This window comes from Trifolium pratense, linkage group LG1 (genome assembly GCF_020283565.1).
Source record: "Trifolium pratense cultivar HEN17-A07 linkage group LG1, ARS_RC_1.1, whole genome shotgun sequence".
Lineage (NCBI taxonomy): Eukaryota > Viridiplantae > Streptophyta > Magnoliopsida > Fabales > Fabaceae > Trifolium > Trifolium pratense.
The window spans coordinates 21,669,121-21,694,051 of record NC_060059.1 but is presented as its reverse complement, the minus strand read 5'-3'; the positions used below and the strand labels follow the sequence as shown (position 1 = coordinate 21,694,051).

The following is a 24,931-nucleotide window of genomic DNA, read 5'->3' as shown; positions in this document are numbered from 1 at the left end:
TGGTGTTTAAAGATGGGTGCAAGTGGTGTTCAAAGATCATAACATATTGTTTTTAAGGTGGAGTGGCTGTATTGTGCGTAGTGTTTTCCTTTTGCTTTTCTCGATTCCACTTCTTATAGCTAATGCCTCTTATATTGACGGAATAACTTGGTTGCAATATTGGCTAATTATGTGGGTACAATTTGTACAGTTAAAAATGAGGAACAATTTTATATTTCCTTTTGATAATTTTTCAGGTAATTGCTCTTCTTTACCCCCCCCCCCCCCTGTATTGCTTAGAATCCTCCATGGAGTTTGGTCGAATTGCAAGAGAAAAAGCACCATTTAAAGTATAAATAGAATCATTGCTCACTAAAAGATTTAGAAAGCCAAGTGGCCAAGAAACAATCACTAATTGGTTGTACCTTGCATCAATATATTATATATGTAATGAATGTCCTTAGTGCGTGTTTGAGTGTTGGTTCCTAATTTGACCAATTTATTATTCTCGTTTAGTTTACCACTAATAATGATAGTGGAGCCATACGTAGTATTTGTTCCATCTAAGGTTATAAACTTTGCCAAAATCATCATTATCAATATGTTGAAACAAAAAGTCTTCCCTCAATGATTCTATATTAGAATTAAACCATTATGGATTATGAATGTAGCCTTGATATTTTATTAAACATATCCAAAATTTGGCAGGTCAGCATATCCAAAATTGCACTAACGCGTGTGCTAGTTGAAGACACGTGGATAATGTCGACTAAGTCTTTTATATCAAAATAAATATCTTAAATATTTTGGCATTATAGTCTAGAATGTAATACTTGCAATCATTATTCATTATTTAAGAGTTTACTATTTGATTGTCATCATAATCTTAACGATTTTTCTTATATGCAATGAACCTCATTAATTATGATTTTTTTTTTTGGACATTAACAGTTTGATTCTTATGGAAGGTAACCCGTAATATAGAACTCTTCCTTGAAATAAGAAAAGTCTGACTAATTTTTTATTTGTAAATGAGACTTCGTGTGTGCAATAATCTTGCGCATGTTAACAAAATCGTCCAACGTATAATTTTTTATTTGTTTTAGAAAAAAAAATCGCTATCTTAAATAGCATAGTCAATAGTCCAAGTATAATATTTCCCATCACTAGAATTTTATTCTAAAAAATTGTTGAATGAAGCAAGTGACTACAAAACTTCAATAATTTACAAGCATTTGGGGGGTCAAAAGATAGAATTTATTCTCCAACAATATTGATATTGGACCCAATAAAACTATATAATCAAGCATGAATGCCCATATTGGTCCCCTTACAACTCACATGTTCTGTTCATAAGCCAATAGAACACTTCTATTAGTACCTTACAATTGCAGAGGGAAGCTTTGCAATGTAGCTAAGGCAAATCAAAAAAGGTCCTACATTAAGTTATTTCTTTTTGTCTTTGATTCAGAAGATGCTAGTTTGTCAAATTGAAATAATTGTATAAATGCAGTGTTTGCTCTTTGAAGAATATAATTAAATGCAGTGTATTTCTTTGGTTACAATTAAATGCAGTGTATGTTACACAGTCAAACTAAAAACTTGAAATAAAATTAAAATAACTTACAATTATTTTAAGATTCTTTATTATTATCTTGGTATACAAAGAATTTTAGATTCACACCAAGGAATAATTGGAGTTATCATACTCGTTGGCACTCCATAATCACTACTGGCGCCAGAGGGGTTGATATTGTCGTAGCGCGTTTGGTATCACGACAACATCTCGTATATCACACGGTAAGTTACCGTTACCAAGCGTAGCTTCGCACTAGAGATACATTGCCACCGTGTATATCGCTTGGTAAGTTCCATTACCAAGTGTAGTTTCACACTAGAGGCATGTTGCCACCGCAAAAAAAAAAAAAAGATATTCCAAACACACGCATAGTCAAATGTGCGGTTACAAACCTTCACACGCATAGTCACACTTCACTAATTTCCAAAGACTGCATAGTCAAAGTTTCGAATGTGCGGTTACACACACCTCCACAAAATGAAGCTTCACTTCGAAAGTGCAGCAACACTACGGAAAGTGTTTTCCAAACCCTAAAATTAGGTTAAGTTGTTATAGCATCCAAAGCTAACCATGCATGTATATGACAATTAGATTATACTAACAATAGTCAATATAATCAATTCATATGATATATGGTATACCACAACAATCAATTTACTAGACCCTCAATTCAAAAAATGAAATTGAAATAGCTAAATCATTTTCCAAAGACAATTTCCAATAATTTTAAGAACCCAGAAATGTTTATAACATACTTAAGAAAAATAAAATAGTTCTTACGAATTGAAACTACCAATTTTACATATTCCTGCACTTAACCAGCAACTTTGATTAACACCACCTCTAAATAAACGACTCATCAACCAAGCTATCCAAAAGCCAAAAGCCAAAATCTGCAGCCCTGCTTGCATCACTTGAAATATGTACAGAAACATCTCAAGCCAATCAATCACATAGCGGTCTTGACAAATTAAATGACGGGCCTCTCCATACAGTTCATGCATTTGCAGATTGTGTCGGTACCTTGGGGTGGTTATGATCACCTTCATAGGTAACAATCAGCATAGTAGGCTCTTCCAAGCACCTCTCAACATGCTTCCTAGCAGGGCAGCCTCTCATGCTGCTGCACTTGTAATATCCCCTGAATAAAGACATTACAATTAGTTTCATCATACATAAAACTTGCGGTTCACATTTCACCTTCACCCTTAATCTGATTGGCAATAATGTGCAAAACATAGAGCATGTATTTTACGGCTACTAAGGTTAAGACTGAGTTTACACACTAAGACTATTCAAAATGCCAAATTAATTTCTCAAACATGTTTTCAAGTTACATAAGGGCTATTGAACCAGATATAAATTTCGATAAAAGATTTGTACAGAAAATGAGGAGATATTAGTTGACAGCGTAAGAAAACTTCAGGACCATCTCAATGACTCAAACTCTATACAATGTTCTCATCAACCAGAATACCAACTAAGAAAAAGTTACAAACATGAACAGAAAGCAATTCCCATCAACACATTGCATATCCACACACCAAAAAATGATTAAAATCCAAACGGTAGTACATGATGGTCATTTCAACATACTTTAATGGACCAAAGCAGAAGATAAAATCATAAAATGCGCACCGAATAGCTTAATAGTCATACATAACAAATAGTTCAGAAGTAAAATAAACCTATTAGTTTATCACAGCACAATCATATATTTATTTGCTCCTTGAATCAATCAAATCAAATCTCTAAAAGGAACGGTTGAACATACCTAGGGTGAGGAGAGCCCTTGATCGGCTTCTGCCCATACTTCCTCCATGAGTAATCATCAGGAGGGATATCTGCAAGCTTGTTGCTGATTGCAGGCACCTTAATCGATCTCTTCACTCTATGTTTCCTGTAACAAAATTATTAATTTCATATTAGAACGGCTTCTAAAACCTTCAAAGTAACAGAAATTAACGATTAATGTAGCAACCATTGAAATTACCTCTTCTTTGAGCAATGGCATTTAGAACTGCTACCACATTTCAGACTTCCCTCATCGCCTCTAGCAGAACATTTTCTCTTGTGCTGTTGTGAGTTCTGATCCGAAGAGATTGGAGCTCCTATCAAATGAAATGAACTTCCGTCCATGTTAGCTACACTTCCGTCTATGCTCAACGACGAAATGAAAGATCTAGTAGACGACATTGTTGGTGTGCCGCTAGTGGTGTTGTCAAAATTAAGGTTTATGCCGCTAGTGTTCCTTCGGAACATCATTTCAGCTTGATGCTTCATTTGTTGCTGCTGCTGCTGTTGCTGCTGTTGATGCTGATGCAGCAAAAACCTTTGTTGCTGCTGCTGTTGTTGCTGCTGAATGAAGTGATAGTGAGATGACGCAGCAGCCGGTTGAGCAAGATGAAGAGGACTTTTCCCGTTCGAGCTCAATTCCAAAGAAGGGTTTCCAAGAGAGAGTGGATTTCTTATGGTTAAACCAAGTTCCTGAACTGAATTTTCAGGGTGGCTAGTTTGAGTAAAGTGAAGATTTTTGGTTTGATGGTTAATGGTTTTTTGGCAATTTGGATTATCTAAGAAAACATTTTGAGGAAAAGGGACTTGTTGATGAGTTTTACTCTTCCTAACTCTGGCATGACCCAAACTTTTATGAAGCAAAGACACAACTTTCTTGAACCTATTCACAGCTTCACCAGTTTCCACCATTAGATTCCTATGATGAACTTGATCCCTTGGTTGACACAACATACTCAGAACTCTATGACAGCTTTCAACAGCTGTTTTGTTAGCTTGTTCAACCTCTTCCATTTTCAACCTCTCTCACTCTATCTATCAAAAAATTCAGAAAATAAATAAAAAATGAAAAAACAAAAATAAGTCTCTAAATCAAAAAAAGCACAAACCAGAACACAAAGAAAGCATCTCATTTATCCACAAATATATCAGACATTGATTCTTATGTAACATATAAAAATACCCAGATGATAAAAATCCCATTTTTCACTATAGACAATGAACCGCAAAAATAGGATTTTTATCTTTAAGCTAAAGTTTCAAAATTTTAGTTCATGAGTAAATAAAGGTTTAATTTTTGGAAACAAAAAAGACCCATGAATCAGAATCAACTAATAGTGTCTTTCAACATTACATAAAAAAGACCAAAGATATTAAAATAGAAAAATAGACCCAATTTTCATGTGACAAAAAAAAAAAAAAAAAACAAAAAAACATCAAAGTACAAACCTTGATGAAGTTGATGTTGTCAAACCCTAGATTCTTGTTGTTGTTGATGTTTCCATGAGTTTGAGATTGAAGGTGTGAAAGAGAGGACTTTGGTGTTTCCTTGAGAATTCACACAACCATCTCTCACACACACACAGACACAAGAATACAAAGGTTCCAACTTTAGACTAAAAATTTATAAATTAAAGTCCTAAGCAACAAGGAAAAAAAAAAACATTTTATATTTGTAGCTACTCTAGAGAGAGAGAGAAGAAAAAAAAGATGAGTTAGAGTTTAAATAAGAAAAATACACAAGAGAAGAGAGAGGCATGAGTAAGAGCTTGTTGTGAGAAATGAAACTGCTGTCTCTGTCACAGATTTGAAGGAGGGACCCACATCAAGACCTTTGTTATTCTTTTTCTTGCCTTATTTCAGCTTTAATTAATATTTTCTTAGACCTACCAATTTCAGCTTCACTTTTTTACTACTTTTATTTATTCATTCAATTTATTACTGTGTGTTTCTGATTTTTATTTTTGATTTTAAGTTATGGATTTACCTTTTTTTTCTTCGATCAAAAGTTATGGATTTACCTTATCATGCTTTCTTTCCTTGTTCATAAGTATAACTTATAAGTATAATTTTACTATTTGAGAAGTTATTACATAAGTACAAGGATAAAATGGCCACGTAATTTAATTATTATTTTAAGCTTTTTTTTAAAAAAAACAATTATGAGTGTGTTTAAGTATAATTTTTTATTTTTTTTTTATTTTTCACCACCAGTTTAATCTGGTTCGGGGGTCAGTTCTGATATAAAGTGATTTCAGCCCCCTCCCGATCGTAGTTGCGGAGATCGAACCGCAGGTTCTCCCTACCAAGTTCAACGTCAATCAACACTGAATCAACTAACGATCGGTAAGTATAATTTATTTTAGTTTGTGTTTATTTTATTTCTCTTGTTTTTCACTGTTTTTTTAAAAAATCACACACTTCTCTTAACTTATCGCGTAAGACTCTAAGGACACTCTTTACGGATCTTAAATTTCCCTTTATATTAAAGAAAAATTCTAATGAGTGTCCTAATTACACTCTTTACGAATTTTAAATAGTAGTAAATTTTTATAAAAATGTGTGGAGTCAATGCATTGCAAATTGAAACGTTTAGTTTCTTAAATAAATATTTAAAAAATGTTATGTAAGCACTTATTAACAATACCCTACTTTACTCATCAATTTTAAATATAAACAAGACGTCAAATGTATTTGGTTCGATTGTTATAACAAATACATTTTACATTAGAAGAGAGTATGAATCGTTATATAAACTTTTCTATTGTAATATTTTAAGAACTAAATATTTAATTATTTTCCATGTATTATACGTTTGTAGAAACATTTAGAACTGTTACATAGTTTTCAGTGAGATAATGGGATCAAAATTTTGTGACGTTGAATCCATGCGCTCAAAACGCGTTACATACATCATTGTATAATAAATGTGAGTTTCGAAATTTATGTCGTTGAACTAAACCTGCTTAAAGTGTTTTACATACACCATCATAAAATCAAACATACACCATCATATACACAGTTAAAATTTAAAAAAATTGTGACATTGAATTCATTGTCCACTTAAACTCTTTGAAATTTATTCATAAATAGGTTGATAGTGTCTGATGTTATAGGATTACAGCTAAGGTTGTAGGATTACAACTAAGGGTGTAATTTATTAAGTATTTTTGTTTAGTTATTTGATGAGTTTCCTTTTCTTTTTTTGAATCAAAAGATGATTATCCTTTTTAAATTGTTACATAGTTTTTAGTGAGATTAGATAAAAAAAATTGAGACGTTGCGCTTAAAACCTGTTACATATGTCAACAAAAATGTGAGTTTCAAAATTTGTGACGTTGAATTGAACATGATAAGTGTGTTACACATACCACCGGGAGGAGATTATCTTCCGTTAATTTTCTCTGAACTAAACCTGATAAGTGTGAGATTACTCCTCTTTTTATAAAAAAAAATAATCATGGTCACTCAAAAAATAATAATAATTAAAGGTGGATATATTGACACTAGAGACGTTCCATTAATTTTCTCATGGAAGACAATCCTCTTCCATACACCACCATATAATGAGCGTAAATTCAAAATTTTGTGCATTGAATTAATTGTCCACTTAAATTCTTTGAAATTTATTCTTACACCGGTTGATAGGGTTTGATCTTATTGGATTAAAGCTAAGGTTGTAAGATTATAACTGAGGGTATAATTTATTAAGTAATTTTTGTTCGATTATTTGATGAGTTTCATTTTTTAAATCGTTACATAGTTTTCGGTGAGATGAATGAGATTAAAAATTTGTGATGTTACGCTTAAAACCCGTTACATACGTCACCATATAATAAATGTGAGTTTTGAAATTTGTGAAGTACGTTGAACTAAACCTGATAAGTGTGTTGCATACACCACCAAGAGAAGATTGTCTCCCGTTAATTTTCTCTTATTTGTAATCATGGCCACTCAAAAAATATATTTTAAAGGTGGGTATCGACACTAGAGAGACCCTCCATTAATTTTCTCGCGGGAGACAATCCTCTTACATACACCACCATATAATGAGTGTAAATTTCATATTTTGTGCATTGAATTAATTGCCCACTTAAATTCTTTGAAATATATTCATAAACAGGTTGATAGAGTTTGATCTTATATGAGTACAACTAAGGTCGTAGAATTACAACTAAGGGTATAATTTATTAAGTGATCTTATTATGAGTTTCCTTTTTTAAATCGTTACATAGTTTTCGGTGAGAGAATGAGATTAAAAATTTGTGACGTTGAACCCACGTGCTTCAAACCCGTCACATATATCACCATATAATAAATGTAAATTTTGAAATTTGTAAGATTGAACTAAACCCGTTAAAGTGTGAATTTTATAATAAACCCGTTAGTGACGTAAGTTACGTGTGCCTCAACTTCACGTGATCTGCATGAACAAATGATGTGAGCTACACATGCTTTAGCTTCGCGTGATCCGCATGTGAGGTACGCGTGTCAGCTCCATGTATCTTGTATGGACGATCTGCATATGGAATCAGAGCCATATTTTATTGGGCTTGACACCCAAATATGAGGAAAGTCCATTAGGTCAAAGAATAGTGGACTACAAAAAGAGACACTTAGGAGAAAAATGGGAAATCCATTCTAGGGTAAAAATAGTGTGTATTATAGTTGTCATTTTCTAGAGTGTTCTAAAACTCTAAAGGGTAGCTCATCTTTTGTATTAACCTCGTGCTTACATCCGTGAACGATAAAATACATATTAAAAAAGTAGTTAACAACATACATTTTTATCATTAATGAAGTAGTTAAATTAGTTAATGACACAACTCAACTTTTGTGTTATAAAAGTTCTATTCTATATTAATTTTTTTTTTTTTTTTGTAAAAATAAAATAAAAAATATTGTTCAACATATAAATATGGAGAATATTATTATTTTTGGTGGGCTATGATGAACAATATATACAATGTAGATATTTGTTGTATGACATTGTGTTACAATATCATTTTTCTTACAATATTTGTGTCAATGATTTTAACACGACCCGAGTCCTCAGCTGCAGCAAATGTCTGTTGCCATTCTGCTGCAATGCACTAATTGTTGATCAAAAATTCTGGCAACTTTAATTTTACGCCATATTACTCCAATTTTTTTTAGTGAAACACATATGTAGAGTTGTTTTTACCTGACTACAATGCAACTCATGTATTTTTATATACTTTTGCTTTGCATCAAACCAAACACATATGTTTACACTCTCAAACTTTTTACTAGTTGATTTTTTTTTATTTCATCGTTTGTGTGAAAGATATAAATTGAGAATCAAACATGGATGAATATCTAAGTTATTTCTTGAAAAAGGTTTTAAAATTAAGATACGATAGTATTTTACTTTTATTTATCCATCTATTATCGAAAAAGCTCTCATTGATCAATATTAATGTTTCGACAATCTAAATTTTGTAGATATATTTGATATGTGCTTAAGGAAAATATAAGCAAATAAAAAATAGTTTTTTTGGGACATTTGTCCGACACGTGTCGTACGACTGTCTTACAGGTGTCAGACACTGATGAAAGGAGAGTGTCTGAGTAAATGAAAAATTGAGTTTTATTTTGGACACCAGTCTGAGATATCCAACATGTATCGTACGAATGTCATACGAGTGTCGAACACCGACACATGTCGGACACCACGATACACCTGATCATAGAGGTGTCTGTGCTTCATAGGTAATTAGTGGTTGTTCTTTTTTTTATTATTTGTTTTTTAAATAGTGTTATTAATTTTCTTCTTAAAAATTGTGTTATTAATTTGATAAAGGAAAATAATGTTAATAATGATAGAGTGATTGTGCTAATAATGTTAAATATTACTCCCTCCGAACACAAATATAAGAAAAAAAACAATTCAAATTTTGAACACAAATATAAGTAAAAATCAACTACTTTTAAACCAATTAATCATACTATTCCTCATATACCCTTATTTAATCATTTCACTTTTTAAAAGTTTACGTGATTTCCAAGGCATAAATCATTTTTCAAAGGGTAATATAGTAAACTTAACCCATGTTTTGCATTAAATCAAGAAAATTAACTACATTTAACTAGATTTCTTAAACACTGTGTAAACGGATATTTTTTGTTATATTTGTGTCCGGAGAAAATATTGAATTAATTGAAAATAAAGTAAAATGCGAGTTTCTCATTTGTTTCTCATCCAATGTTACTTACCATACAATCAATAAGTGATGCAATTACAGTTACACACATTAATAACTCTTACATTTTAATTTTGTGATTGGATGATTCCGATTATACAATTAATTTCAACATTTAAAAAAATCTAATTCATTGATTTTGGTCGAACAATCAACTTCTGCATTTGCGTGAGGGAATCTAGGATTGTGCATCGGTGTGTTTGGTCGTTTACATCTTTGGTTTATTCCTGTGTCTGGTCATATGGGTGACAGGTATAATGGGTCGATTTTAACGGGTTAAATTAAAATTTTGTTGCTACATCTAAAATTTCATTGATCCATAATTTTCTATTATTCAAATAATTTAACAGCTCGTAAACAAGACAACTGATGACATGAATTTATATGATGTTTTTAGTATTATTTTGGGTTATTGTTAATAGTTTTAATAGTTATTGAAGACCAAATGCAAGCAAAAACCTAAATATATGAAATTACTTGACCAAGAAGAAAGAAAAGTAAAAAATGCACTAAAAATGGCAAAAAAGGAAGAATTTCGCATCACATCGTGCCCACGATGAGAATCCAACGCAGCACGATGGGTTTGTTTTTATTTTCAAAGAAATCTGATATTTTTATAAAACAAATTCAGCTATCATGCCACGATGAGATCCATCGTGCCCACGATGGATACGATGAGGCGCGATGAAAAGTCCAAGCCTGATAAGAAAACTATAAATAGAGCCTTCATCTTCACAATTATTCATATTTAGAGAAACTTAACAATACCAAGAGTTAGGACAACTCTAAGGAGGAGGCAAGGAGGGCTAAGGAACTCTCAAGGCATAAGATTATTCTTTATGCATATTTTTACTTTTTGTTCTTATATGCTAAATAGTAGCTAAATACCTTTAGGTTAGGTCGAGTAGATGAATTTCCCTATGAATGCTTGAGATCATGTAATTTGGTTGTTTCCAAGTTTATATTAAATTAATATTCAGTTATTATCTATTATTATCTTATTTTACTGCTTTATTCATAATACCAGCCATATTCGTGAATGAACTCTTAGGGTTGAAGTAGATCTCTTAACATCACTGAGACCCGAAAATTAAAAGATAATATAACTAACCAAGATTTGGGACCATTAAATTCTGTACCTGAGGTTAGGGGTTATTAGGATTAAGAATTTGACTTAGTTAGATTCTGCATGTTTACGGTTATTCAATCAAGGTAGGTTAATGTGATAGCTTGTTAAATGTAGAAAATGTGACAAACAAGGGTTACCTTACCAGCGGTTGACAATAGCGTCTTCAATTGCAATATGATAAGGAATACGAAATCTGAACTTATCGCTTAGGAATTAATCCGCCAAATAATAAAGGAATAGTAAGCGGTATAACGTCAGTTACCAAGCAGGAATAGAGGAGAGATTCGAAAGTACTTAACCACTCATTCTCATCTAAAACTCGCCTTTTTTACTCTAATTTGCTATTTACTTTTAATTATCAAAAACCCTTTCAAAACCCAAAGCGAATGCAAAGTCTTTTACTTTTATTTACTTTTACTGTTTAAATTCCTAACCGAAACTATTAGCTTTGACACGATTCCTGTGGATACGAACTCATTCCACTTTGAAGTGTGAATTATTATTCGACGATAGACTGATCCACTTGCCATACTGCATTCAACAACAAAATATAGAAAAACTAACTGAACAACAAAGAGGGTGAGATGCAATTACTTTGTTTTAAATATGTAAATCCAAAGTAAGTATTAAATCAACTAGATGGAAAATAAAAATTAAAATAGAACTAGAATATTAGAGTATATTTTACATCTCCTTCTTCAATATATATATATATATATATATATATATATATATATATATATATATATATATATATATATATATATATATATATATATATATATATATATATATATATATATATATATATATATATATACATATGTATAAAGTTGTAAAATATAACATTTATCTCATACATCAAAGATGGATAAAAACAAAAAAGCGAATAGTGAGAGAGAGAGAGAGAGAGAGAGAGAGAGAGAGAGAGAGAGGCACTCAACATAGAAGATAAAAAAAAAATTTGCATCTTAATTATTGTTCAGTCAATTTTGATTATCCATATATAAATTTTTAGGGACCCTCGTGCATATGCAGTGTCGTTTATGAGATTTTGGTGGCCTAAGGGTGAATCCACAATTTGAGCCATAACTATTAAGTATTCTAGAAAATTTGAATTCCCAAAAATATTTAGTTTTTTTTATTTAATATCTAAATATTCATACAAAACAATTCATAAAAGCATTTCAAGATGTAAACTCCCTAATAATTATGCTTACATAAATTCCTATGAGTATTTTTAATTCCAATTTGGCAATGACATTTACAACACTTTTAATTTAAAAAATCGCATACCTTGAAGAAGAAGATTGAAAAATCGCATGTAAAAAGAGAAAATAAGATAAAACAAAAGATGACTGATAAGTTGTAGACTTTCATAATCATTTTTTCACAACCATTGACCCGACCAACACCCAACTGAATTCTTCTATATGGGAAATTGATTAGGTGAAATTGATTTTTCCGTGCAGTTGTTTTATAGTCATCCGATCACAATCGAACGGTTTAAACAAATGCAGTAAAAAAATTACAATTTTAAATCATGATCATCCGATCTTGATCGGATGACTATAAACGACCGACCGTACGATTGCACAAAAAAGATGAATTCGTGGAATCCAGGTCCTTCTATGTGTTATTTGATATCTCAGTTTTAAATCGAGTGAAATGCCAAATACCCTCCTGAAATTTCAAAATTCGTCAAATACCCCATAAAATTGCAAATAGGCAAATACCCACCTGAAATTGTAAAGCGCCAATAAAATTGTCCCTTGTTCCGTTTACTCATCTATTTTGATGACGTGACTGTTAAGTGCATATGTGTCACGTCACATGAGGGGGGTAATTGATCATGATACACGTAATAAGAGGGTAATTGACTAAAAGTTGCAAAATCAGGGGGATACTTGACTAAAATTAGAGCAATTAACCACCTGATTTTGCAAATTTTAGTCAATTACCCTTGTGACGTGTATTCTAATCAATTACTCTTGTGACGTGACACCACGTTGACAGGTGCCGCATATGCAGTTAATAAACATGTCATCAAAATAGACGGAATAAACAAAACTGAGACAATTTAATTGACGTTTTACAATTTCAGATAGTATTTACCTATTTATAAATTTCATGGATATTTAATAAATTTTAGAGAGTATTCGACATTTTACTTGTTTTAAATCAAATCGTCGATTCGTACTCAACGCGTGTTTGGTATGAGAGAAAGAAATAGGAAAGAGAGAAAAACACCGATATCAATGAATGAATTTAGACCAACTCTAGTCCAAATTCATTCATTAATATCCGTATTTTTCTTTCTTCCCTATTTATTTCTCTTAAACCAAATACACTCTAATTCGTTTTAAATCAAATGGTGTATTCGTACTCAAGCTAAACTAATTCATTTACATCAACAAGACATAAGCAGGCAGGTGTAAAAGTAACGACGCGCATCCCAAGATAGTGTTTCACTCACTTGACTACTCTTACCATACGCATTGTTGCTATCGTGCACAACGGGAACACCGTTCGATTGGCAACTCACTGACATGGAAGTGAAAGCAAGGGCCCAGTCGTTGACTTTTTGATAACATAGCCTCTGCCTTTGTTGCAAAGTGGGTTTGTGTAATCAAGTGGATTATTACAACTTTGATTATTGATTATCCATAACTTAACATTAATCTTTTCACTTCATTCTTGCTTCTGAATCTATATCCTCCAATGCCACCACTATTATGTTGGATTTGACTAATCTTGCACTAACCCAAATCTATAACTAAACTCATACTAGTGATTGCTCACTCATCTTCTAATTATTCTATCTCTCTCTTCTTAGAGATTGAGATACTGAAAGAGATTGACATTGATTAAATACATATCTTATTAATGTGTCATGTGTGTCATAAGGATAAACGTAAAATAAATATCCTCTCCGTATCAATTTATATGTTATTTTAAGAAAAAAATGGAATATCAAATTATAAATTATTTTACATTATCGATAAAATATTTAATGTTATTTTTTCTATTATATCATTAACTATTTAGTACTTTCTCTTCTTTCAATCATTCAATTTATGTTTTCTATACCATTAACGAAGGACAATTTTGTAAACTAACTCATAATTTTCCTTTTCCACGCAACATTAATTATATTTCTTAATTTTTGTAATTTGGCTAAATTAACATATATTGTGATATGGATGTAGTAAAACTTAGAGTTATTTTATTAAAAAATACAATAATTTGATTTTTTAAAATTAAATATACAAATTTTTAAAAAAATGTTTTTATATTAAATTATTTATCATGTGCTTTACATGTTAACATTTGCTATTAAACAAAAGCCCATATGTTTGAGAAATTATGGGCCAATTAAATTAATGACTATATAGTTATTTTTATTCTTAAATTTGTGAGATAGTCTAATACTATAATTTTTTAATATATTAAAATTACAAACACATTTCTACATGTGTATATTTATTAGTAATTTTGTGAATTAAATTAATTAACACAAAATATATTTCAAGAATAAAACTAATTAACAGAAAACACATTTAATAACTATAAGAATATACGTCCAAATATATATATATATATATATATATAAGCTTGATATATTTGAAGATTAAATTAATTGATATTTTATTGTGCTATACTTAAATTTGAATTTGACTAATTTTTTTTTTAGCCAAAGAGAGTAGCAACTAAAGTGCTGGCTCCAAAAATGTATTAAAGATAAAATAGATAAAAAAAAAAAAAAAGAGAGAGAGAGAAAGGAGACCAAACTAAAACCTTCTCAAAATGTAGAAAATTCATAACTTGAATAATTACTTGTAAGTAAAGGAAGAAAAATTTACAAGTCATTGAGATAGGTTTAGTACTGAAAGATTTAAAAGTATTTTCGAATTTTTAAGTTTAAATGTCATTGATTTCATTGTGCACTAACAAAAAAAGGAAGAAAATTTTGGTACCATATATCATTATGCTATTGCTAGCTAGCTAGCTAGCTACGACACTAGCATATGCTCCCACAGAAAGAAACAAACAACCACTCTAAGAATTTTATGTTCGGATCTAGTTTGTCAAAAGAAATATACTTAATTAGTAAAATTCCAACAAATTCTGTGATTGGTGATATTCTTTATCTAAGAAAAATTCTAACAAATGACTTTAGAATATTGTTTATGTTATAAGTAATTAAATAAATCATCAAATTAAGGTGAAAGAGATGTTTCACTATTAATGTTGAAATATTTATGGATAATGTCAACTTAAAATAGTAATATAGATTATTATCTATCTTTGTCAACTTAGAATAGTAAATTTAATTTGTTTTTATTCATTGCTTTACTAGTATAAAAAGCCACTTTGTGTTCAATGTAAAATGCACCTTTCATGAATGATATGAATACATCTAACCCTTCTACTCTCATAATTTTCTTAAGATTTAATTTAATATTTGCAGCTTATAACTAGATTAGTAATCTTATCATCCTATTAGTACCTAATAAATAATTAAATATTTAAATTTCTCAACACGTTATCAGCACGATCGTTTCTATCGGAAGTGATTTACCACCACTAGGTATATATCATCTATCCTTATTACTTTAATCTTATGATAATTATAATTATTATTCGCCCCGTTATAGAGAACTGGCAATTTGTCAAGTGATTTATAACTAGAGTGGCTATTATTATTATTATTATTATTATTATTATTATTATTATTATTATTATTATTTTTATTACTACTACTTTACCCACTTATTATAGAAAACTCACAACTTGTCAAGAACTTTATAATAAGTGTGAATATTATTTAAGTTTTGTGTGGAGGTCTAAAATCCCCATAATATCACAAAAGATAATTTTTGATTAATAATACTAATTTCCATGGAGGTGTTCAAAACCCCATCTATATTACTAACTTTCATACTTAATGGAGGATTAAAACCCCATATTTATGACTAACTTTTATACTAAATGGAGGTATTCAAAACCCCATCTATATTACTAACTTTCATACTTAATGGAGGATTAAAACCCCATACCTATGACTAACCTTTATACTTAATGGAGGTATTCAAAACCCCATCTATATTACTAACTTTCATACTTAATGGAGGATTAAAACCCCATATGTATGACTAACTTTTATACTTAATGGAGGTGTCCAAAAACCCCATCTATAATACTAATCTTCATATTAAATGGAAGACTAAAATCCACATCTATAATATTGCTAACTTTAATTCTTAATGGAAGACTAAAATCTCAGTCAATAATATTATTTCACGAGAGACTCATAATTAAGATTTTGAAATTTGATATTATTTAAAGTTATTATCATATAACTTTACATGTTGTTCTCTCCATTTGTGCATCTTAAGAGCTAGATGATTTTTAACACACTTAGAATATTTTTACTCATTCCCAACGGTAACAAACAATAAAATTTAACACTTTTCTCATATCCCCTAACGGCCACATAACGGCCATGAACAGTAAAAGCTTACATTTTTTCCACTATCTCCCAACGGCCACAAACCCAACGGTAACGTAACGGACACTTCATAAAATTCACCTATAAATACTTCACCTTCACTCATAAGTTTTCATACCATTCTCAAACTTTTACTCATATTTCCAAAATGTTTAAATTTTTTCTTATGCTTATCACTCTACTTGTCTTTATGTTTTTCATCTTCTGGATCACCAAATATGAAGAATTAGGAGAACCTTTTATAATAGTAACAATATTTGTTGTTTTACCATTACTAGTATTAGCCTGGTTTATTAGCTGATAGAATCATGGTTTTTGTAATCATAGCTATTGAATAAAATAATTTATTTTTTGTCATAGTTTATACATTAAAAATTGATTCTGTTCTTTTGTATTTTAGATATAAACATGTCAAACGTTAAGCATCATTTCAAAATTCTAAACATAACCGGAGATAATTACATAACATGGAACAACAACTTAACTGAGTACCTTGCATGTGAGGGGCTCGATAAAATTCTAGAAGGAGATAATGCAGAGGTGCAAACAGCTGACTCACAGGAATTAGCAATGAAAAAATCGAAAGTAAATCGGATAATTAAACACCACCTTGATGATGGATTACAAACAGAATATTCAAATGCCAAGGATCCCAAAATACTATGGGACAAACTTAAGGCAAGATTTGGACATCAGAGGAAAGTCCTGTTACCTTCATTAATGGATCAGTGGAACAAATTAAGGTTCCAAGATTATAAAAGTGTTGTTGCATATAACTCTGCCATGCACCAAATTATTGCACAATTAGAATTTTGCGGTGTGGCTATAACTGAAGAACAGAAATTGGAAAAAACATTTTCAACTTTCCATGCATCCCAAGTATTGTTGCAACAACAATATAGAATGAGGGGATTTACTGAGTACTCTGATTTGGTCGCAGCTCTTTTGGTGGCAGAACAAAACAATGAGCTCTTGATAAAAAACCACCAGACACGTCCCACAGGAACAATAGCATACCCCGAAATAAATGCAACAACATTTAATCGTGGGCGTGGTGGCCATAATCGTCATAAAGGACGAGGGGGTAAAGCTCATTTTGATGGTCGAGGCAGAAATCACGGTCGAAACCACTTTCGTGGTAGAGGTCGTGGACGAGGATATGTGAATAATTATAGGCCTCCTAAATATGACCAAAATAATAAGAATCATCAAGGTAAAGGTAAATATATCCAAGAAGGTCCCTCAAGGAACCGTGATGATATCTGTTTTAGATGCGGAAAGAATGGACATTGGTCTAAGACGTGTAGGACACCAGAACACCTGTGTAAAAAATACAGGGCATCTGTTGAAGAAAAGGGAAAGGAAGTAAATTTTAATGAAGTTGAACCCAATAATGATACTACCTACCTTGAGGCTGCTGATTTTGTTGAAGAAGAAAATGAAATGAATATGAATTAAGTAACTAATTAATTAAGTATTTGAATAATGTGTGGTGTGCTTGTATTACTTAATAATATGTGTGACTTGTGTGGTGTGCTTTTATTACTTAATAATATGTGTGACTTGTGTGGTGTGCTTGAATTACTTAATAATATGTATGACTTATGTGGTGGGCATTGTGTAATATTTGGTTATTGAATAATAATGTTGAATGTATTATATTGATTTATTGTTTTCCTATCTTTAATCTTGATTTTATTTTAAGAAGGTCAGACATGGAACATGTCAAAGACATTTGCATCCCGGACAGTGGAACTACCCACACGATCCTCAAAAGTAAGAAATATTTCAATGATTTAAATTCTACTAAAGGTGTGATAAATACTATCTCAGGACCTGCTGATTTAATAGAAGGGACAGGTAATGCTATGTTCATGTTACCAAATGGAACAAAATTTGTCATTAATGATGCTTTATATTCTCCTAAATCAAAGAGAAATTTGTTGAGTTTTAATGACATATATCGTCAAGGGTTTGACACTGAAACTGTAACTGAAGGCAATATGAAATATATTAATATTACTACTAATGTTTCTGGAAAGAAGAAAACCTTAGAAAAGCTACCAAAATTGCCTTCGGGATTACATTATACATATATACATAAAATTGAATGTAATTTGGTAGTAAAAGAAGACCCCAAAACTATGATTTTATGGCATGACCGTTTAGGTCACCCTGGCTCAACAATGATGCGAAAAATAATTGAAAGTACTCATGGTCATCCTTTGAAAGGTTTAAAGTTTACAAAAGAGGATAAACCATGTGAAGCCTGTTCTCTTGGAAAACTAATAACAAAACATTCACCAGGCAAAATTCATACAGAATCACCTGCATTTCTTGAAAGGATTCAAGGTGATATATGTGGACCTATCCATCCACCGTCTGGACCATTCAGATATTTTATGGTATTAATTGATGCATCTAGTAGATGGTCGTATGTTTGTTTATTGTCAAGTCGTGATATGGCATTTGCAAAATTTCTTGCACAAATAATTAAATTAAGAGCACAATTTCCTGATTATACTATAAAGAAAATTAGACTTGACAATGCTGGTGAATTTACATCAGAATCATTCAATAATTATTGCATGTCAGTAGGAATCACTGTTGAACACCCTGTTCCTCATGTGCATACACAAAATGGCTTAGCTGAGTCATTAATAAAACGTCTTCAATATATAGCTAGACCATTAATAATGAGAACTAAGCTACCAGTTACTGTTTGGGGTCATGCAATTTTACATGCTGCAGCACTCATCCGTCTAAGGCCGAGTGCTGATCATAAACACACCCCTTATCAGCTTGCAATTGGTAAGGAACCAAATATTTCCCATTTAAAAATTTTTGGTTGTGCAGTATATGTCCCAATAGCTCCACCACAAAGAACAAAAATGGGACCTCAAAGGAGATTGGGAATATATGTAGGGTATGAATCACCGTCTATTATTAGATATCTTGAACCTTTAACAGGTGATGTTTTTCAGGCAAGATTTGCTGATTGTCATTTTGATGAAACAAAATTTCCAACACTAGGGGGAGAAAATAAACACATAGAAAATGAAATAACATGGTATGTACCATCTTTATTACATTTGGACCCATATAATAAATCATGGGAAGAAAATGTAAAGAAAATAGTACACTTACAAGATTTAGCAAACCAACTGCCAGATTCATTCACTGATTTGAAAAGAGTGACAAAGTCACATGTACCAGCTATAAATGTCCCAGCTAGAATTGATATTTCAAAAACAAATGATGTAGCAAGTACATCCAAGGCACGCTTGAAGCGTGGCCGACCTATGGGATCCAAAGACAAAAATCCCCGAAAAAGAAAAGAAACAGAAAAGGTGAATATGATTGAAAGTGATCCTGAAAAGACACTAGATAACAACAAATCCATGATTGAAAATTGTGCTCTCGAAGAAGCACAAAATGATGACAATGAGATCATTAATAATGAAGCTGATAACAAGAATGATCTCGAGATTTCAATAAATTATGTTAATACAGGAAATCTGTGGAGCCGAAAAGGTATGAACATTGATGAAATATTTTCGTTCTCAATTGCATGTGAAATCATAAACGAAAATGATGATCCTGAACCCAAAACTGTGAATGAATGTCAAAATAGACATGATTGGAAAAATTGGAAAGATGCGATAAATACTGAGTTAAACTCTCTTAAAAATCGAAAAGTATTTGGACCCATTGTGGATATACCTGAAGGTGTGAAACCTGTTGGGTATAAGTGGGTCTTTGTAAGAAAACGAAATGAGAAAAATGAGATTGTAAGATACAAGGCTCGTCTTGTTGCACAAGGTTTTTCCCAAAGGCCAGGAATTGATTATGAGGTAACATATTCTCCTGTTATGGATGCCATTACTTTTCGTTATTTAATTGGTTTATCAGTGTTTAACAAATTGGACATGTATCTCATGGATGTTGTTACTGCTTACTTGTATGGATCACTTGATAGTAACATATATATGAAAATCCCGGAAGGATTTAAGATGCCTGAAAACTCAAAACCCAGAGAGACGTATGCAATAAAGTTGCAGAGGTCATTATACGGGTTAAAGCAGTCAGGACGCATGTGGTATAACAGACTGAGTGAATATTTATTTAAAGAAGGCTATGTAAATAATCCTATTTGCCCTTGTGTCTTTATAAGAAAAACAATATCTGGTTTTGTAATAATCGCTGTCTATGTTGATGATTTAAATATCATTGGTACCAATAAAGAAATTAAAGAAGCAAGAGATTACTTAAAGAAAGAATTTGAAATGAAAGATTTGGGGAAAACCAAATTCTGCCTTGGTTTGCAAATTGAATATACTAAAAATGGTATATTGGTACATCAATCAAACTATACAGAAAGGGTATTGAAAAGATTCAACATGGACAAAGCCAACCCTTTGAGTACCCCAATGATGGGCAGAACATTAAATGTTGAAAAGGATCCGTTTAGACCTAAGGAAGAAAATGAAACAGATCTTGGCTCTGAAGTACCATACCTCAGTGCCATTGGGGCACTCATGTACCTTGCCAACTGTACAAGGCCTGATATAGCCTTTGCAGTGAATTTACTAGCAAGATTCAGTTCATGTCCTACAAAGAGACATTGGAAAGGAATAAAACATATTTTTCGATATCTCCGAGGTACTTCTGATTTTGGTTTGTTTTATTCTAACAATACAAAACCAGTTTTACTTGGTTATGCAGATGCAGGATATTTGTCAGATCCACATAATGCTAAATCACAGACTGGATATGTGTTTACATATGGTGACACCGCAATATCATGGAGATCTCAAAAGCAAACACTTGTAGCAACTTCTTCAAATCATGCTGAAGTAATTGCCCTCCATGAAGCTAGCAAAGAATGTAGATGGTTGAGATCAGTAACTCAACATATCCAAGGAACGTCTGGTTTACCAACTGATAAGAATCCAACAATTTTGTATGAAGACAATGCTGCATGTGTTACTCAGATGAAAGAAGGTTACGTCAAAAGTGATAGAACCAAACACATCCCTCCAAAATTCTTCTCATTCACACAAGAGCTAGAAAGAAACAAAGAGGTTGATATTCAATACATTCGTTCGAGTGAAAATGTGGCCGATCTCTTTACAAAGGCACTTTCCACATCAGTCTTCAAGAAACACGTACGAAGTATTGGAATGCGTCACCTTCGAGACATTTGAAGAAGAATTACCTAGGCTTGGTTAAGGGGGAGCATAATGTTGTACTCTTTTTCCCTTATTGAGGTTTTTATCCCAATGGGTTTTTCCTAATAAGGTTTTTAACGAGGCAACGTATGTTCCCATCACATTCTTCTCAACAAAATTAAATGGAGCACTATGATGAATATTTCAAAGGGGGAGTGTTATAAGTAATTAAATAAATCATCAAATTAAGGTGAAAGAGATGTTTCACTATTAATGTTGAAATATTCATGAATAATGTCAACTTAAAATAGTAATATAGATTATTATCTATCTTTGTCAACTTAGAATAGTAAATTTAATTTGTTTTTATTCATGGCTTTACTAGTATAAAAAGTCACTTTGTGTTCAATGTAAAATGCACCTTTCATGAATGATATGAATACATCTAACCCTTCTACTCTCATAATTTTCTTAAGATTTAATTTAATATTTGCAGCTTATAACTAGATTAGTAATCTTATCATCCTATTAGTACCTAATAAATAATTAAATATTTAAATTTCTCAACAGTTTAATTTAATAGTTTAGATGAGATAATAAATCTCTTGTAGGTTAACTCAAATTTTAGATTTGAACTTTGCTTAAAAAAAAAAAAACTCAAATTTTAGATTTGAACCAACATTTGCAAATGCAACAATGTTAAATTTTTGGGAGAATTTGCTATCAATGTGAGTCTCGTAGAATTTGCTTATCTTCACCCTGCGTTTCATCTTTCAACCCCTTCAGGGATCGTAAACCCTTCAGGGTAACTGACGTCTGACGACGCGTCGTCATGGTGGTTCTCTACCTTCTTTATCCGTGATTTGTTTTTCACGGCTAGGTCGAATTTCATAAAGGGAGTTGGTTCTTCTAAACCCATTTTTGGTTCTTCCAGCATATCGGTCAGTTGGTTTGGTTTCACTTTGTTTGGGTTTGCTCCGCCTCATCTATCTCCGGTGTATGATGGAGGTTGTTATTTTTAGATTTGGGTGCTTGTGGCTTGGTTGTGACTTGCATGTTCGTGCGTTTTCAGATATGGTTCGCCGAAAATGGGCGTTGACGGTCACTAGTAGGTTGATTGATTGAGTGTCGTTCTTTAATCCGTCGGTGTGCCGGTTCGTTTTTCTTTTTTGCAGTTTCGGTTGTCGGTTTCGTCACTTCGCTGATGGATTATGGTTGACTTCGGTTTGTTTGGCTAGAAATGGGCGTAGTTGCTTGTTGTCAGTTGCGTAGTGAGTTGTCAGTTCGTGGAACTGTTCCGTGTTGGCGGACGAGTCCATTCGCCATTCTCAAAATCTGGTTACGTTGTTTTTTGTTTCAAAATTTGGATTTGTCTCAAGATTGAAGGGACTAGATTCGCCGTTATTATTCAGTCTTGGGAGTGCTTTCAAACTAATTGGCTTGAAAAAGTTAGATATTGCTTCCTGGCGCATTTGTTGAAGGGAGTTGATGATCCAAGTAATGCTTATTAATATCCCCGTCACATTCTCGATTTGACCTGGGGCTGTTTGGCTCAAAAGAGTCTTGAATGCATGTTGCGATTTATCGCAAGGGATTGTCGGTATGTGATGTGGTCCGTGTTGACGGTCATTTCATTCACTATTTTTCAGACTTGGGTTGGTGCTTGAAGACCATGATAGTTTGTTAGGATTAATCGGGTGGACTTTATTTGTGCTGATTTTATATTTATATCACCTGTTTGTGTCACCTTGTACTTTTGTGAGGTTTTATTGGGTCAGGTTCTATGTCCCGCAATTATATCTCTTTGTAATTTTTTTTTCCTTTTATTATATATTATTATTATGAGATTATGGTAGACAATGAGGATCTTTGGAAGTGCCCACACTTCTAAAAATTCATTGATATATTCGCTATTATCTTAACTTAGCAAATATAAATAAATAAATAAATATGTCTTTTTTCAGGTAGTTTTCTTTTCTCAGATAGTTTAAAAATTAAACTCGTATATCTTAAATGCGAAAAAAAATTATGTTTAAAGCTAGACTCTGCATATTAACATCTTTGTAATTCTAGCTATCAATTGAGTTGTATCTGTATATATAAATCCTAGATAGTTATGGAATTGCCTATCTAAACCCTAATCCACAAACCAATGAAAACCTTTCATTTAGCCACATCATCCACTTATATTAATTTAATGTAGGGTACTAATTGTAATTATTATTATTATTATTATTATTATTATTATTATTATTATTATTATTATTGTTTTGGGTTATTATTCATTTTAATTTTTTGTGTTCATTTTATTATTTTGTGTATTTTATTGTTTTTTTTTTCAAAATAGTTAATGTTTTTGTTAACAATCTTTTGTCCAATCTTTGTAAATATAAAGAGTTGGTCGATTGTCAGGACTACTTTTTTAATGTTAGTAAAAAAAATTAGATAAAATAAAATTTACTAATGGTTGTTATGCCCTGTATGATTTTTATCATATTCGATATTTGAGTATGAGTTAAGTTGGTTTATCTTTGTTCCAATAAGTTTCAAATTAATATAAATGTCAAATTCGATAATGCAGTAATTTTTTGATAAGGGATAATGAAGACTGCAATAAGTTTCCAATTAATATCTTTGCTCCTATTGTTTTAATTTTAAATTTACTACTTATACAAATATTTTTTTGACGTTATAGTATAAAATAGCGCATAAGACCCGTGCATCGCACGAGTAAGTGTCTAGTTTAAATGAAATAATAAATATTACTTGCTTTACAAATATTTATGAGTAGTTTATCAAATGTGAAATTCATACAAAATTTTGTTTTATTACACAACATTGTTTTTTTTTTTTGCATAAAAACAATGTTAATTTAATTAGTCTCTATAAAAAAATTAATTTAATTAGTCTCTATAAAAAAATTAATTTAATTAGTCATGTTTGTACATTTTATAGTTTTTTTTTTGTTGTTGAAGGAAATACATTTTATAGGTTGAACTTTATCTAAAATGAAATGAGTACGTGTAGCAAAGATATATGTCCCCATTTACTTATGTTGGTAAAATGTTTCACTATACTAGAACATCGACTCATGCGGTGCACGGGTCTAATTAGCCGTAAGATATGTAATTATAAATTACGATATGATAATTGCAATAATATAAGGTATATGAAAAAAATTTAGTAGCATTTAACGATCGTTCAACAATAATTTTAGATAAATATTCATACAAAGGAAGGTATATTACGGAAGACTTCCTTATAGACCACATTTGAAGTCTTAGTCGTATCTTCGCCGTCATCATCGATGATCAATACTTTTAATCATTCTCTAGAAGTAACTCTTGAAATCGCAACATACAACTGATCATGTGAAAACACTGGCGACGGAAGATATATCCCAATATGCTTTAAAGATTTTCCCGGATTCTTATTAATAGTCATCGCAAAAGAAATCATCAAAGGAAATTGTCTCCGTTGAAATTTAAAAGGAATTCTTACGTCAGATGGTGTCAGAGAAAATCTAGGTATGAAAACATGATC

The 24,931-nt window shown here is 31.5% G+C and overlaps 2 protein-coding genes across 2 annotated transcripts; one reads left to right on the top strand and one right to left on the bottom strand.

Annotated features, from left to right (window-relative positions):
* Positions 1-2,227: 2,227 nt before the first annotated feature.
* Positions 2,228-5,061, bottom strand: LOC123924038 (probable WRKY transcription factor 21). The gene is given in 5 exon segments (XM_045976804.1): positions 2,228-2,577; positions 2,579-2,699; positions 3,333-3,458; positions 3,552-4,387; positions 4,802-5,061. Coding segments are annotated over 4 exon segments (1,305 nt in total). The 5' UTR covers positions 4,367-4,387; positions 4,802-5,061; the 3' UTR covers positions 2,228-2,334.
* Positions 5,062-16,625: 11,564 nt separating this feature from the next.
* On the top strand, positions 16,626-17,586 carry LOC123890181. Its single transcript, XM_045939734.1, has 2 exons — positions 16,626-17,436; positions 17,555-17,586. Exons 1-2 carry the CDS (start codon positions 16,626-16,628, stop codon positions 17,584-17,586), a joined length of 843 nt encoding a protein of 280 aa, XP_045795690.1.
* The last annotated feature ends 7,345 nt before the right edge of the window (positions 17,587-24,931 follow it).